Source organism: Coregonus lavaretus (assembly GCF_964263955.1).
Source record: "Coregonus lavaretus genome assembly, chromosome: 20".
Classification (NCBI taxonomy): Eukaryota; Metazoa; Chordata; class Actinopteri; order Salmoniformes; family Salmonidae; genus Coregonus; species Coregonus lavaretus.
In genome coordinates this window covers 26,811,938-26,826,050 of record NC_140007.1, presented here as the reverse complement: position 1 = coordinate 26,826,050, position 14,113 = coordinate 26,811,938, and the positions used below count along the sequence as shown (strand labels likewise).

At 43.3% G+C, this 14,113-nt stretch overlaps 1 protein-coding gene across 1 annotated transcript in view; it reads left to right on the top strand.

Moving 5' to 3' along the window:
- The window catches only part of LOC311148097 (centrosomal protein of 104 kDa-like), a 59,944-nt gene that overhangs the window by 34,227 nt on the left and 11,604 nt on the right, over nucleotides 1-14,113 (top strand). The window contains exons 13-19 of the mRNA XM_084185008.1: nucleotides 1,709-1,885; nucleotides 5,405-5,605; nucleotides 6,041-6,136; nucleotides 6,423-6,516; nucleotides 6,742-6,817; nucleotides 7,030-7,138; nucleotides 7,356-7,494. Of these exons, the coding sequence (XP_084041134.1) occupies nucleotides 1,709-1,885; nucleotides 5,405-5,605; nucleotides 6,041-6,136; nucleotides 6,423-6,516; nucleotides 6,742-6,817; nucleotides 7,030-7,138; nucleotides 7,356-7,494 (892 nt within the window). The remainder of the gene's footprint in view (nucleotides 1-1,708; nucleotides 1,886-5,404; nucleotides 5,606-6,040; nucleotides 6,137-6,422; nucleotides 6,517-6,741; nucleotides 6,818-7,029; nucleotides 7,139-7,355; nucleotides 7,495-14,113) is intronic.

The following is a 14,113-nucleotide window of genomic DNA, read 5'->3' as shown; positions in this document are numbered from 1 at the left end:
AAAACTGCTGATGCACAACCAAATTTAGAAATTGCACCTTATGTATTTTACTGTACTAACTCGCAACAGTAAGTTGAGACCCCGGGGGAGGGTGATTGATCCGAGGGCATTCAAAAGGGGGGCTGCGGGCCGCATGCCGCCAGTTGCCCATCCCTGAGTTAGGCTTTGTGGCAAGCGTGCCCTCTTATCTATTTTAGCCTGGGCAGCATCATTGAGGGCTTCAGCCAGGTGGGTTGCTTCTCTATGGATGCACTTATCGTGCCCTGGACATATTCCCAACCTGGTCCCCTTCATTTGCAGACCTAATTTCTTGCTAGGCCTATATTGCTATAGTAGTACGCTCCTAACCTACACTGTGATAGAAGGCCATTGTGTGGCGGGCGTTTAGACACAAAATGTCTGCTGGCGATCACCCAGGTGGGAACTACATGTTGGTAGTTGTGGATGAGATTAGTTAGGGAATATTGCTATACAATCCGTTACCATTCCATTACAAACGTCTCATTGACTGCATGCCACCTACACCCGCGCCCGATCTAGAATGTTTAGACATGTAGCTAACATATACTGTAGCTCTGTTTGGATGAAGAGCTGGAGGTGTTGTAGCTGTTTTCATGCTTTACCCAAACTCTCCAACAAGCTCCATTTTGTACTAGAAATGTTGGGGCCCTACAGGGAAACGGAGGGACTGTGTGTGTGTGTGTGTGTGTGTGTGTGTGTGTGCAAAACAGTATTGGCCTTGTTCTATATAAACAACAATGGATACACAAATTAAACTATTTATTTTATTTTAGTAGTAGCATAAAAATACACAGAGCATGAAAGGGTCATCAGGTCCATTCTAGGAGCAACAATACGTCCTTATTCATTATGCATTCATCTCACTTTCCCAGAACATTCTTGTGACCAAAACATTGGTAGGGTACTGTAGGTTAGCATGCAATGACCTTTAAAGGCCCTTTACACATTATAGAACTTTAGCACAATATTTCCTTAAAGACTCTGTCTGACTATGCACCTTTTAAAGATAATAGCGAACAAAGAGGTTGTGTCCAACTGAGTGTTCTTGGAAAGTTCTGAGTTTGTATTGTAGCTTTTCATGAATGGGCTTTGCCAACATAAAAATGACGCTTATGATTTAAGCATATGCAATTTAGATGGTGCCCACATTGATCGTGTTCTTACATATCTGGATAGACGGTAAACTGTCTTTTAAAAAGCATATTGATGAGTTAGGTTATTTAATAAACTCCAGTACTGTGGTCCTCTGTAGCTCAATTGGTAGAGCATGGCGCTTGTAACGCCAGCGTAGTGGGTTCGATCCCCGGGACCACCCATACGTAAAAATGTATGCACACATGACTGTAAGTCGCTTTGGATAAAAGCGTCTGCTAAATGGCATATTATTATTATTATTATTACTTTTCTATGGAGCAATTGTTGTGCCTAAGGTCCGCATTCTAGAAAATGTTAAATGTATCAATATCATGTTAGTATAGAGAAAAACATGTTGATGTTTTTTAGCATGAAACATGATTGAAGGGCAATCATGAACCTTTTTCATATTCACTTCTGTCATCTCCAAGGACTGAGCACCCATTCTGGGGTTTATTAAATCTTCAAATTCCTGGTTGTAGCTCCTGCTTCTCTACTACTACCTCCTGGTTTCAAAATGGCTGCCTTGTCTCTTCCTCTCGCTCCTGTGCAGGACATGGCCTTGTTTAAAGAGGTGCGGGCCCTGCAATTGGTCCCTGGGGAGCTGGTGAAGCCCATTAAGTCCAACATCCCCACACGGCAGGCCCTGAGCAGGGCTAAGCTACTGGAGAAGCTGCTGGGAGAATTGGGCACAGACAACTCAGGCTTCACTCTGGACAACGTCATGAAGGTAAACACCTAAGGCAGCCATGATTTTTTTACTCCCACTCCTGGAGGGTTGCAATGTGTGCAGGCTTTTTTTTTTTTAAGAACAGTGGTCATCCATTCCCCTTTCATATTTGTTTATTTATTGTATAATTCAGAATGGTCTAGAGTCAGCAACACTACCACTGCACCAGACTCTGGCACGTTTATTCAGGCTTTTGAGCATTGTCGTCACCCTAGTGCCACTTGCTGTCACATGTTTCTGGGCTCAGGCCTAGATTGGAAGAAGAATCTGCTGTTCCAGTATCCAAGCTCTGGAGAAGCAGTGAATGAAGACGCCCCAGAAGTCAATCAACACACTCCAGAGTAAACATATACTTTAGGCCTCAACTTATCTTGACTGTTGTCTATTTCTATGCAGTTCTACATCTATATCATCTTAAGTTGATCAGTGGAATTGAAGGATGAGAGAGGATGGCCAAATAGTTGATGTCTGGGTTTTGCATCAGTCACCCTAATTCACTCAATTCAAATAGGCGTTAGTTACCTCTGGTCAGTTGGGGGAATGCTGTCATTAGTGACTGACACAGCTCTCTCTCTCTCTCTCTCTCTCTCTCTCTCTCTCTCTCTCTCTCTCTCTCTCTGGACAGAATATAATATTTTAGCTATCATATACAATATAGCCTTCACATAAGGCTCAGAAGCATACGCACATATGCAGAAATATGCATTCCACAAATAAAACCACCAAATAAATAAATACTTACAAATAATAACAATCATATCATGGCATATACAGTACATGCTTTTTTTCCCTGAATGGCAAGAAGCAGTACCCAATGAACATAGGGAATAGTTTGTGTTTTCTCCATATAAACCAGGGCTCTCCAACCCTGTTCCTGGAGAGCTACCCTCCTGTAGATTTTCACTCCAACCGTAATCTAGTGCACCTGATTCTAATAATTAGCTAGTTGATAAGCTGAATCTGGTTCGTTACAACTGGGGTTGGAGCGAAAACCTACAGGAGGGTAGCTCTCCAGGAACAGGGTTGGAGAGCCGTGATATAGACAAATGTTAATGAGACAACCGGTTCATTATCTTCTTTCTTGCATGCATCAAAGGTTACTGTACCACATTTATTTTCCCTCTCTGTTTTTTCATATTTAGGTAAGTATAGCTATGTTTGGTAGGAATCCAGGAGCCAGGTTTTCTGAGTGAGTAGGCCTCGTCCCCTTCGTTCCACCTCAGTGCAGGGATGTACTTGAGGAATTTCTTAGAGAGCATAAACAGGCCTGGGAAGAAGACAGACCCAGCGGCTAGGATGGTCAACATGGTCCCACGCATTTGTCTGTGTGGCAAAGTTCAGCAGGTAATCTGGTTTTTGAGATTTCTCTCCCCTATCGAGATTCTGCAGTTGGGTCAGCAGCCTGTCAACTCGTTTCCTGGAGAAAGCGATTAGCGAAGTCCCGGGGGTGCCCACTTGGATAATGTATGCTCTGTCTCTGTCTCTGTCTCTCTCTGTCTGTCTGTCTGTCTCTGTCTCGCTCTCTCTGTGTATGTGTCTCTTCACTTCCAACAGTGACCTAGTATCTATGTGTCAACTATCCAAGTGTTGACAGAGTGTGCAGTGTGATTGTCTGTCCTTTCTAGTTTACGTCAGACTTCTTTTGACCGGCCTCTGCTTCACCGCTGGCTTTATGGTAGGCGGGAGCACATTGTTAAGTTCTGCACCGGAGTCCCTCTCTCAAGTTGAAGAGCCACAAACGGTACTCTCCTCGGTGGCCTGTGTTTGCATGTTTGTTTGTGCGTGCTTGCAGACAGCTAGCAAATGCACCGACTCCTTTATGTCAGCTCCTTTCAATGTTTGCTGAGAACTTTTGGGGTAAGCGTTGCATTCGAAGGCAATAGTGGGAGGGCATTTCACTATACTGCTTGCTCGCTGCCTGAGACTGGAATTGGTTTCAGTTGAAAACTGTTGGTGTTCGTTGACAGCCCTTCATGGGTCTTGGCTTACCACTTGGCCTAAAAACACATAATACGTCAAACCCTGTGTATTCAGTCAGTGAGGTGTTGTATCAAAATCGGTCTCTCTGTCATAAACGTGAATTCCCAGACCCAATTTTCCAGTTTTGTCAACACACCTGATTGCTATTGTGAGATGATGGCTTCATGTCCATCCTCAGGCCTGTATCGTCTCACTGAACAATGGGGATTATGCAACTGAGCCGTACTGCTTGAGTTTCACACCTTCCTCCTCGGGCTCCCTCTCTCCTCTTACAGCGGACAGAGACTGATGGGCACAGCAAGGTAGCTTGGGACTACTATTGAATCTATAACAATAGAGTCTATAACAACTAGAAACAAACCTGAAGAGGTCTGGATTGTGCACCTTTTTGTGTCTGGCTCAAATATATTCGTTTAAGATAGTAGCCTATAGCTATAGCAAAATGTCCTAGTGTAATGCTTGCCACATTGACCACATTGGCACGAACCCTGAATTTGACTAAAATTCAATTAGTGGGTCTCAATGGGAATTGAGCCTACCATTTCCCCATTCTCTTTAGTGAGTATAATGAGCCTGCACCTAGGCAGGGTTCTCCAAAGAATGTAAGAGATCGCAGGAAATGGCAGTTACAGGTGTTAGAAAACGCAAAAATTTCTGAGGCCTCCCCCTGGCAGTACTCAGCAGCACCACCTTGTTAAAATGTCCTTGGGAGAACACTGCTAGTTTGCTCTTTGCCGAGTGCAGGGTCAGCCGGGTTATTCCCCCCTGGTCCGAGGACTGATACATTTCTCCCTTTCCCCTCCCGTTACCTGGGAGATGGAGCCGGAGCAAAGAGGTGATTGAATTTCCTGTAATTAAAATGAGAAGCAGAGAGAGACAACATAGAATAATGGCTGCCTGTCCCCAGCCCATTGACTCAGGGAGAGGAGAGGTGCCCTTTGTACAGTACACAGTTTACCTTTTGAGGTAAATGCTCTCTCTGAATGCTCTCTAGCCGATATGCTATGATGGCGATTGAGCTATCATTCTCACCAGACTATCGTAATATAATGACTGTTGGTTTAAACAAGCATTGATTAGTATCATGTTTCAATGAAATCTGTAGAATTTCCACTTATCAATCATATATGCAGGCTTTTTCATTCAGTCGAAATAACTGTAATTGATACATTTAGTTGTTTCATTCACTATCTGAGTGGTGCTAGCATGCTAGCTTCTTTTCGGACATGCAACTTCCTTTTGTATTTCATCCTCTGTACAGGTACATCATGCTAAACTCAGTATGTTGTAGCTTTTTTAGCATGCTACTGTATCCTCTTTTTGTTTTTGTTAAATTTCTGTAAAGGCTCTTAAGGGTGGTTTCCCAGACACAAATTAAGCCTTGTTCTGGACTAAAAAGCACTTTCAATGGAGATTCTCAATTTAAGGAGGATTTTATGTCCAAGATTAGACTTAGTCTGTTTCTGGTAAACCAGTATTTTTGTTTCCATTTCAGCTCTCTAAAGGCTCTTGTTCATCACCTCTGTGCCTCTGTGTCAGTTCTGTACAGGTGCGCTGCAGCACAGCGCGTCAGAGGTGAGAGAGACAGCCGTGCTCATCATCCTGGCCATGTACCGCCTGCACAAAAACGCCGTCCTCAGCTACCTCCCGGCCAACGATGCCGCCACACGCAAGAACGTGCTCTACAAGAACATATTTGACGGCTTCGCCAGGATCGATGGGCGGCCGGTGGAGTCCCAGGCAAGGCTCGGCCCATCTGTGTGTTTGAATGAGTTATGACGTAACGTTGGACAAGCTGTGATTCTGAACAAGTTCTCAGTTGTTTAGGGATGGGTGACAAGCTGCTTCTTTTCTGTTGCTTGTGTTCTCTCACCTCATTAGTCCCGTTAAGTAATGACCGTGCTACTATTAAGTAATGTTCCACTGCTAAAAGTCTGGCCATGTCTCCTTGGGTGAGTTAAGGACACATCGTCATCACTGCAGTGGAGACTGTCTACAAGGCTTCCAGACATGACTGGGCTATTAGAGAAGCCCGGGCAAACACAGAGAGAAGGAGGGGAAGAGAGAGGAGAAGAAGAACGACAGAGGGAGAGGAGAAAAGGAATGAGTGTGTGAGAGAGAGACTTATACAATTGCACTTAAGTGTGTCACTATGCTTCTTTCATTTTGTTTCAGACGTCAAAGAAGGGAGGCGCACAGCAGGAGGGGGAGAAGGAGAAGGAGGAGATCCACAGTCTTCAGGAGCAGCTGGCTGCCTTGAAGGAGATCAGTGTAGGTGGAGCTGTCATCACTGCACTATTACCTAATTTCCTTCAACAGGCCAGCGTGTCTGTGTCACTCCTCCTTGTTGTGCCCTCATTCCACTACCCTCATTCCACTGTACTGTATGTCCACAGTATAGACCACTGAAGTAAATAGAACACACACCTAATAGTCTCTATGGTATTGATTATTTCCAAAAGACAATTAATCATATGTACCATTGGTATGGATATAAGCACAGGTATATGGTTTTACAACACTTCTACTGTATCTCTGCAAGATGTTGAATTTGCAGTTTTTTTTTAAGGAGAAGGGCAATTCCAAAGTGGAAAAAGAGAAGGGAAATACCAAAGGACAGAAGAAAGAGGCTGTTAAAGCTGTAAAAACAGGTCTGTATGAACCCTATCCTCAACCACTGTTCACACGTACACTAACTTTGAAAAACCCACCTCAAATTCCACAAACGGTTTTGGCCAAACCCATTGTGGTTCACGTTTTTGTTTTTACGGTAGAATGCTGGTTGCACCACTTTGAGGCATTATTTTAGGGACTACAGTACACTGTCCCTCTAATTTGTAGTGACCTGTGAAAAAGGTGTCCCTGTTGCTTTCCAGGTGTCAAAACAGCTCCCCAAATCAACCCAGAAGATGCAGGAGATAACCAGTCTTCAGTTGTCAACAACTTGGATAAGTGAGTGTTGATGCACAGCAAAAGCAGAAAGGAAGCTACGAAACTGACTGAAATGCTGTAAAAATAGTCTAATACATAAAAGAATGGAAAACACCTAATTGGCAACATGGAATGCCTTTGAATTTTATGTTTCAGCCTGTGTATATTAATAATGTGTTTCAGTCTGTGTATTCTTAATGTTATAGCGTATGTATATTCTGAATTGGTTTCAGCCTCTGTATATTCTGCGGTGAAAAGGATGAGTCCTTCACTGAGGATGGATTGGACCTGCACTACTGGAAGCACTGTCCTATGTTGCACCGCTGTGACCAATGTAGACAGGTACACAAAGGCCAGTAGGGCCACTTCAAGTAACTCCTATCTATGAAATGACTCATTGAAGAAGGACCATAGAGTGGGGAACCTGGAGGAGCTTTGGGTGGAGTAAGCTTTGGGTGTAAGGATCTGACCGTGTAGTGCGTAGACACATTGAATTGTGGTTTTGTGTGTCCTTGTGTTGGAGACCAGTGTGTTTATTTGTGACTGACGTGTCTTTCAGGTGGTTGAGATAGCCAGCCTCTCAGAGCACCTGTTGGGGGAGTGTGAGAACAGGGCCAGGTTCAGCCAGTGCCCTCGCTGCTCAGAGGCTGTGCCCATGGACGAGCTCACCCGCCACACCCAGAGCCCTGCCTGCAACCGTAAGTCTCAACTTTCCTCTAGCACCGGCGAACTGCTAACTTTGCTAACTTTGCTAATAGCTAACCCTGCTAATAGCTAACCCTGCTAATAGCTAACCCTGCTAATAGCTAACCCTGCTAACAGCTAACCCTGCTAACTGCTTACCCTGCTAACTACTATCCCTGCTAACCTTGCCAACAGCTAACCCTGCCAAACGCTTGATCCAGCATCAGCCGCTGCTTGCCAGATTCCCTTCCCTCCTTTTAGTCTTTGTAAGCAAGTATATTCTTACAGCCAAAGATATTGAGTCTTTTGTGCTTGTGTTACTACATACACTCATCTACTCTTTCATTCATGCCTGCCCATTAACCCTCAGGGGCTCTTAACAGTTGGGGTGTCAAGTAAGCTCATCAAAACAGTACTTGTAAATGACTGGTAGAAAGGAAACATTATCACTGAGAGGTAACATCACTGCATGGAGTTTATATTGTGGCATTCAACCAAAATGTGGCCAATCAGTTTAATCTACAGCTTGAATAGTGCTGAATAAAATATATAGACAACATCCTTTTGGTTTGCGAGAGAATGGGAACATTTTTGTAAAACAATACCATGGCAGTGTTATTATTAGGGCTAGCACGGTAATTGTATAACTGTGTAACCAATGATTATGGATGAAGACCATGAATAAAAGAAAATAACCGTCATAACCGTTCTAATACTTTCATTTTATTGAATTTTTAAGCAGAGGTCCGTGTGGTGTTATGATTCTGAATGGTCAGATAGCTACCAACAATGACACGAAGCTGCCATGTGGGGAATCGTAAGTGGCTTGTTTTTGCTAAACAACCAACCCGTCTATACATTTTGTCCAGTTTGTAAAGATTCAAAAACTATGCTGAAATGAACTACCAAATGTAATTATTGGTGAGTATGGACATTTATAGACTGGTTGGTTGTTTAGCAACAAAACCGACGCGTAAGCAACTATGGGGCAAAACAGATTGGGTTGGCTTAGATTGTTGACAACATGTAAACTATATTTTGTGTCTGTTTATTGAAAACATAAATGCATTTGCACAATGAGCACTTGTTGTCTCTCAAATACATTGTTACAGTTGTTGGTTAGCTAGCAAGAAAATGTGAGCCATATTAGCATATACGTGACATCAGTCAAAACACCTCAAAACAAGACATGGTATCAATAACAAGATACAATGAGCTGAAACGAGCCACCTATGATTCCCCACATGGTAGCTTCTTGTCATTGTTGCTAGTTATCTGGCCATCCAGAATCACAGCATTTTTACATTTAAAAAATAAAAAATGTAGTCATTTAGCAGACGCTCTTATCCAGAGCGACTTACAGGAGCAATTAGGGTTAAGTGCCTTGCTCAAGGGCACATCGACAGGTTTTTCACCTAGTCGGCTTGGGGATTAGAACCAGCGACCTTTCGGTTACTGGCACAACGCTCTTAACCACTAAGCTACCTGCCGCCCTAACAACAACACACAGACTTATGCCTCATTAAAGAGTGCGCATTGTTTTCGTGACACTGTCAGCTAACCCGTCTATAAGTGAATGTAAATCTGAGAAAAAGTGATAAACCGAAGTTGAAATCCATGCTAGGCTAGCAAACGTACAGTACCAGTGAAAAGTTTGGACACACCTACTCATTCCAGAGTTTTTCTTTATTTTTACTATTTTCTACATTGTAGAATAATAATGAAGACATCAAAACTATGAAATAACACATATGGAATCATGTAGTAACCAAATAAGTAAAAAAATATATATATATATATATATATATATATATATATATATATATTTCACATTTTAGATTCTTCAAAGAAGCCACCCTTTGCCTTGATGACAGCTTTGCACACTTTTGGCATTCTCTCAACCAGCTTCACCTGGAATTCTTTTCCAACAGTCTTGAAGGAGTTCCCACATATGCTGAGCACTTGTTGGCTGCTTTTCCTTCACTCTGCGGTCCAAATCATCCCAAACCATCTCAATTGTGTTGAGGTCTGGTGATTGTGGAGGCCAGGTCATCTGATTCAGCACTCCATCACTCTCCTTCTTGGTCAGATAGCCCTTACACAGCCTGGAGGTGTGTTGGGTTATTGTCCTGTTGAAAAACAAATGATAGTCCCACTAAGCGCAAACCAGATAGGATGGCATATTGCTGTAGAGTGCTGTGGTAGCCATGCTGGTTAAGTGTGCCTTGAATTCTAAATAAATCACAGTATCACCAGCAAAGCACCATCACACCACCTCCTCCAAGCTTCACAGTGGGAACTACACATGCAGAGATAATCCGTTCACCTACTCTGCGTCTCACAAAGACACAGCGGTTGGAACCAAAATCTCACATTTGGACTCATGAGACCAAAGGACAGATTTCCACCGGTCTAATGTCCATTGCTCGTGTTTCTTGGCCCAAGCAAGTCTCATCTTCTTATTGGTGTCCTTTAGTAGTGGTTTCTTTGCAGCAATTCGACCATGATGGCCTGATTCACGCAGTCTCCTCTGAACAGTTGATGTTGAGATGTCTGAACTCTGAAGCATTTATTTGGGCTGCAATTTCTGAGGCTGGTAACTCTAATGAACTTATCCTCTGCAGCAGAGATAACTCTGGGTCTTCCTTTCTTGTGGCGGTCCTCATGAGAGTCAGTTTCATCACAGCGCTTGATGGTTTTTGCAACTGCACTTGAAGAAACTTTCAAAGTTATTAATCTTACGGATTGACTGACCTTCATGTCTTAAAGTAATGATGGAATGTCGTTTCTCTTTGCTTATTTGAGCTGTTCTTGCCATAATATGGACTTGGTCTTTTACCAAATAGGGCTATCTTCTGTATACCAACCCTACCTTGTCACAACACAACTGATTGGCATTAAGAAGGAAATAATTTCCACAAATTAACTTTTAACAAGGCACACCTGTTAATTGAAATTATTTCCAGGTGACTACATCATGAAGCTGGTTGAGAGAATGCCAAGAGTGTGCAAAGCTGTCATCAAGGCAAAGGGTGGCTACTTTGAAGAATCTCAGATATAAAATATATTTGGATTTGTTTAACACTTTTTTGGTTACTACATGATTCAATACCCTTGAATGAGTAGGTGTGTCCGAACTTTTGACTGGTACTGTACAGTCGTGGTCAAAAGTTTTGATCGACACAAATACTAATTTTCACAAAGTCTGCTGCCTCAGTTTTGATGATGGCAATTTGCATATACTCCAGAATTTCATGAAGAGTGATCAGATTGCAATTAATTGCAAAATCCCTCTTTGCCATGAAAATGAACTTAATTCCAAAAAAAGATTTCCACTGCATTTCAGCCCTGCCACAAAAGGACCAGCTGCCATCATGTCAGTGACTCTCTCGTTAACACAAGTGAGAGTGTTGACGAGGACAAGGCTGGAGATCACTCTGTCATGATGATTGAGTTAGAATAACAGACTGGAAGCTTTAAAAGGAGGGTGGTGCTTGAAATCATTGTTCTTCCTCTGTTAACCATGGTTACCTGCAAGGAAACACGTGCCGTCATCATTGCTTTGCACAAAAAGGGCTTCACAGGCAAGGATATTGCTGCTAGTAAGATTGCACCTAAATCAACCATTTATCGGATCATCAAGAACTTCAAGGAGAGAGGTTCAATTGTTGTGAAGAAGGCGTCAGGGTGCCCAAGAAAGTCCAGCAAGCGCCAGGACCGTCTCCTAAAGTTGATTCAGCTGTGGGATCGGGGCACCACCAGTGCAGAGCTTGCTCAGGAACGGCAGCAGGCAGGTGTGAGTGCATCTGCACGCACAATGAGGCGAATACTTTTGGAGGATGGCCTGGTGTAAAGAAGGGCAGCAAAGAAGCCACTTCTCAAGGTAAAACATCAGGGACAGACTGATATTCTGCAAAAGGTACAGGGATTGGACTGCTGAGTACTGGGGTGAAGTCATTTGCGCTGATGAATCCCCTTTCCGATTGTTTGGGGCATCCGGAAAACATCTTGTCCGGAGAAGACAAGGTGGGCGCTACCATCAGTCCTGTATCATGCCAACAGTAAAGCATCCTGAGACCATTCATGTGTGGGGTTGCTTCTCAGCCAAGGGAGTGGGCTCACTCACAATTTTGCCTAAGAACACAGCCATGAATAAAGAATGGTACCAACACATCCTCCGAGAGCAACTTCTCCCAACTATCCAAGAACAGTTTGGTGACGAACAATGCTTTTTCCAGCATGATGGAGCACCTTGCCATAAGGCAGAAGTGATAACTAAGTGGCTCGGGGAACAAAACATCGACATTTTGGGTCCATGGCCAGGAAACTCCCCAGACCTTAATCCCATTGAGAACTTGTGGTCGATCCTCAAGAGGCAGGTGGACAAACAAAAAGGTGGGCAGAGCCAAGCACAAGCTAGCAAGATCCTGTTGGCGCGTTCTAGCAAATATTTGCATGGTTCAGTTGGGGAAAGCCTACTCTGTGCAGTGCGCGTGTGCAATACCTATATTCGCCCTTGCATGCCATCTAAACAACGCCATTTTTTAAAAACTTTGTCAAAGGGTAAAGTCTACAAAACTTAGTCCACTCTGTTCATAACAGATTATAGTTTTAAGAACAAAAAACTATATTGAGATTGATGAGAAAATGTGCAGAATGTCGGCCAAAATCCATCTCATTCCATCTTCTCCCACTGCCAGCCACTGGGCTTCCTCTCACTACCATATTTGGTAGTGAGTGGAAACGCCAAGCGGATGCTTCACATTTATACATCCGGTGAAATATCTGTCTCATTGTTCTATCTGTGCTGCAACTGTATGATGACTGCATGTTAAGACTTGTTTACTGCAGTTGCTAGGCAACGGAAAGCATTGTGCTGCTGCTGTTGATGGAAGCAGCGCAGCAGACATAAGTGGTGGGCCGAAGTCTGAGAACGTGAAGTTGATCGATCCCTGGGAGGAGCTGATTATTATTTTTTTGGTATATGACAGTCAAACATTCTTATGATGACTATAAAATGTGTTGCCACCCTCAATTCTTGCACATTTTCTCATACTGTCTGCTCAGGCAAATTTGCCAAACTAGTAAACTTGGAACCAATCAGAATTTCCGTACATACCCCTCGCAATAAAGGCAGCCAATAGATGCAGTAAAGAGGTCAATGGAACTCGACCCAAACAATGGAAATGCCATGGAAACTCTTGGGGGAAAGATCCCGAATCTCCTCATTGCCCCCCAGCAAAATGTGCCTACATTTATTGTTTATATGTGTATTTCACACTGTTCAGGTAAAAATCTGAGTATAATGCTTCTATGGATGTCAACCCCAATACATGTTCATGTCATCTTCACCAATAAAATGCATTGCAGTTAAAAACGACTTTGACTACCACCACCGATTTCTGTATGCTAGCTATGCTACCAGCTTATACAAACGGGAGTTAGCAATTTGTAGTCACTTCTTCTAGACCTGAAAAGGAACAACTTCTAAATGTTAAATGGGCCCTCAGATCCTCAAAAAGTTATACAGCTCCACGATTGTGAGCATCTTGACTGGCTGCATCAACGCTTGGTACGGCAACTGCAAGGCATCCAACCGCAAGGCGCTAAAGAGGGTGGTGAATACGGCCCAGTACATCACTGGGGCCGAGCTCCCTGCCATCCATCAACAGAAGGTGTTCTAATGTTTTGTACACTCAGTGTATTTAGATGGTTTAAATGATTAGCCTAACTTTCCTACTAACCTTCTAAAAGTTGACGGTGCCAAATACTTGCCAATCCATTATTCTACTACTAACTATGCCTGAGTGTGAGATATGTTTTCCATAATGTACGTTTCATGTATATACAGTTGAAGTCAGAAGTTTACATACACTTAGGAAAATCAAAATAAATCAGCCAAGACCTCAGAAAAAGAAATTGTAGACCTCCACAAGTCTGGTTCATCCTTGGGAGCAATTTCCAAACACCTGAAGGTACCACGTTAATCTGTACGAACAATAGTACGCAAGTATAAACACCATGGGACCAGGCAGCCGTCATACCGCTCAGGAAGGAGACGCGTTCTGTCTCCTAGAGATGAATGTACTTTGGTGAGAAAAGTGCAAATCAATCCCAGAAGATGAAGATGCTGGAGGAAACAGGTAGAAAAGTATCTATATCCACAGTAAAACAAGTCCTATATCGACATAACCTGAAAGGCCGCTCGGCAAGGAAGAAGCCACTGCTCCAAAACCGCCATAAAAAAGCCAGACTACGGTTTGCAACTGCACATGGGGACAAATATCGCACTTTTTGGAGAAATGTCCTCTGGTCTGATGAAACAAAAAATAGAACTGTTTGGCCATAATGACCATCGTTATGTTTGGAGTAAAAAGGGGGTGCTTGCAAGCCGAAGAACACCATCCCAACCGTGAAGCACAGGGGTGGCAGCATCATGCTGTGGGGGTGCTTTGCTGCAGGAGGGACTGGTGCACATCACAAAATAGATGGCATCATGAGGAAGGAAAATTAGGTGGATATATTGAAGCAACATCTCAAGACATCAGTCAGGAAGTTAAAGCTTGGTCGCAAATGGGTCTTCCAAATGGACAATGACGCCAAGCATACTTCCAAAGTTGTGGCAAAATGGCT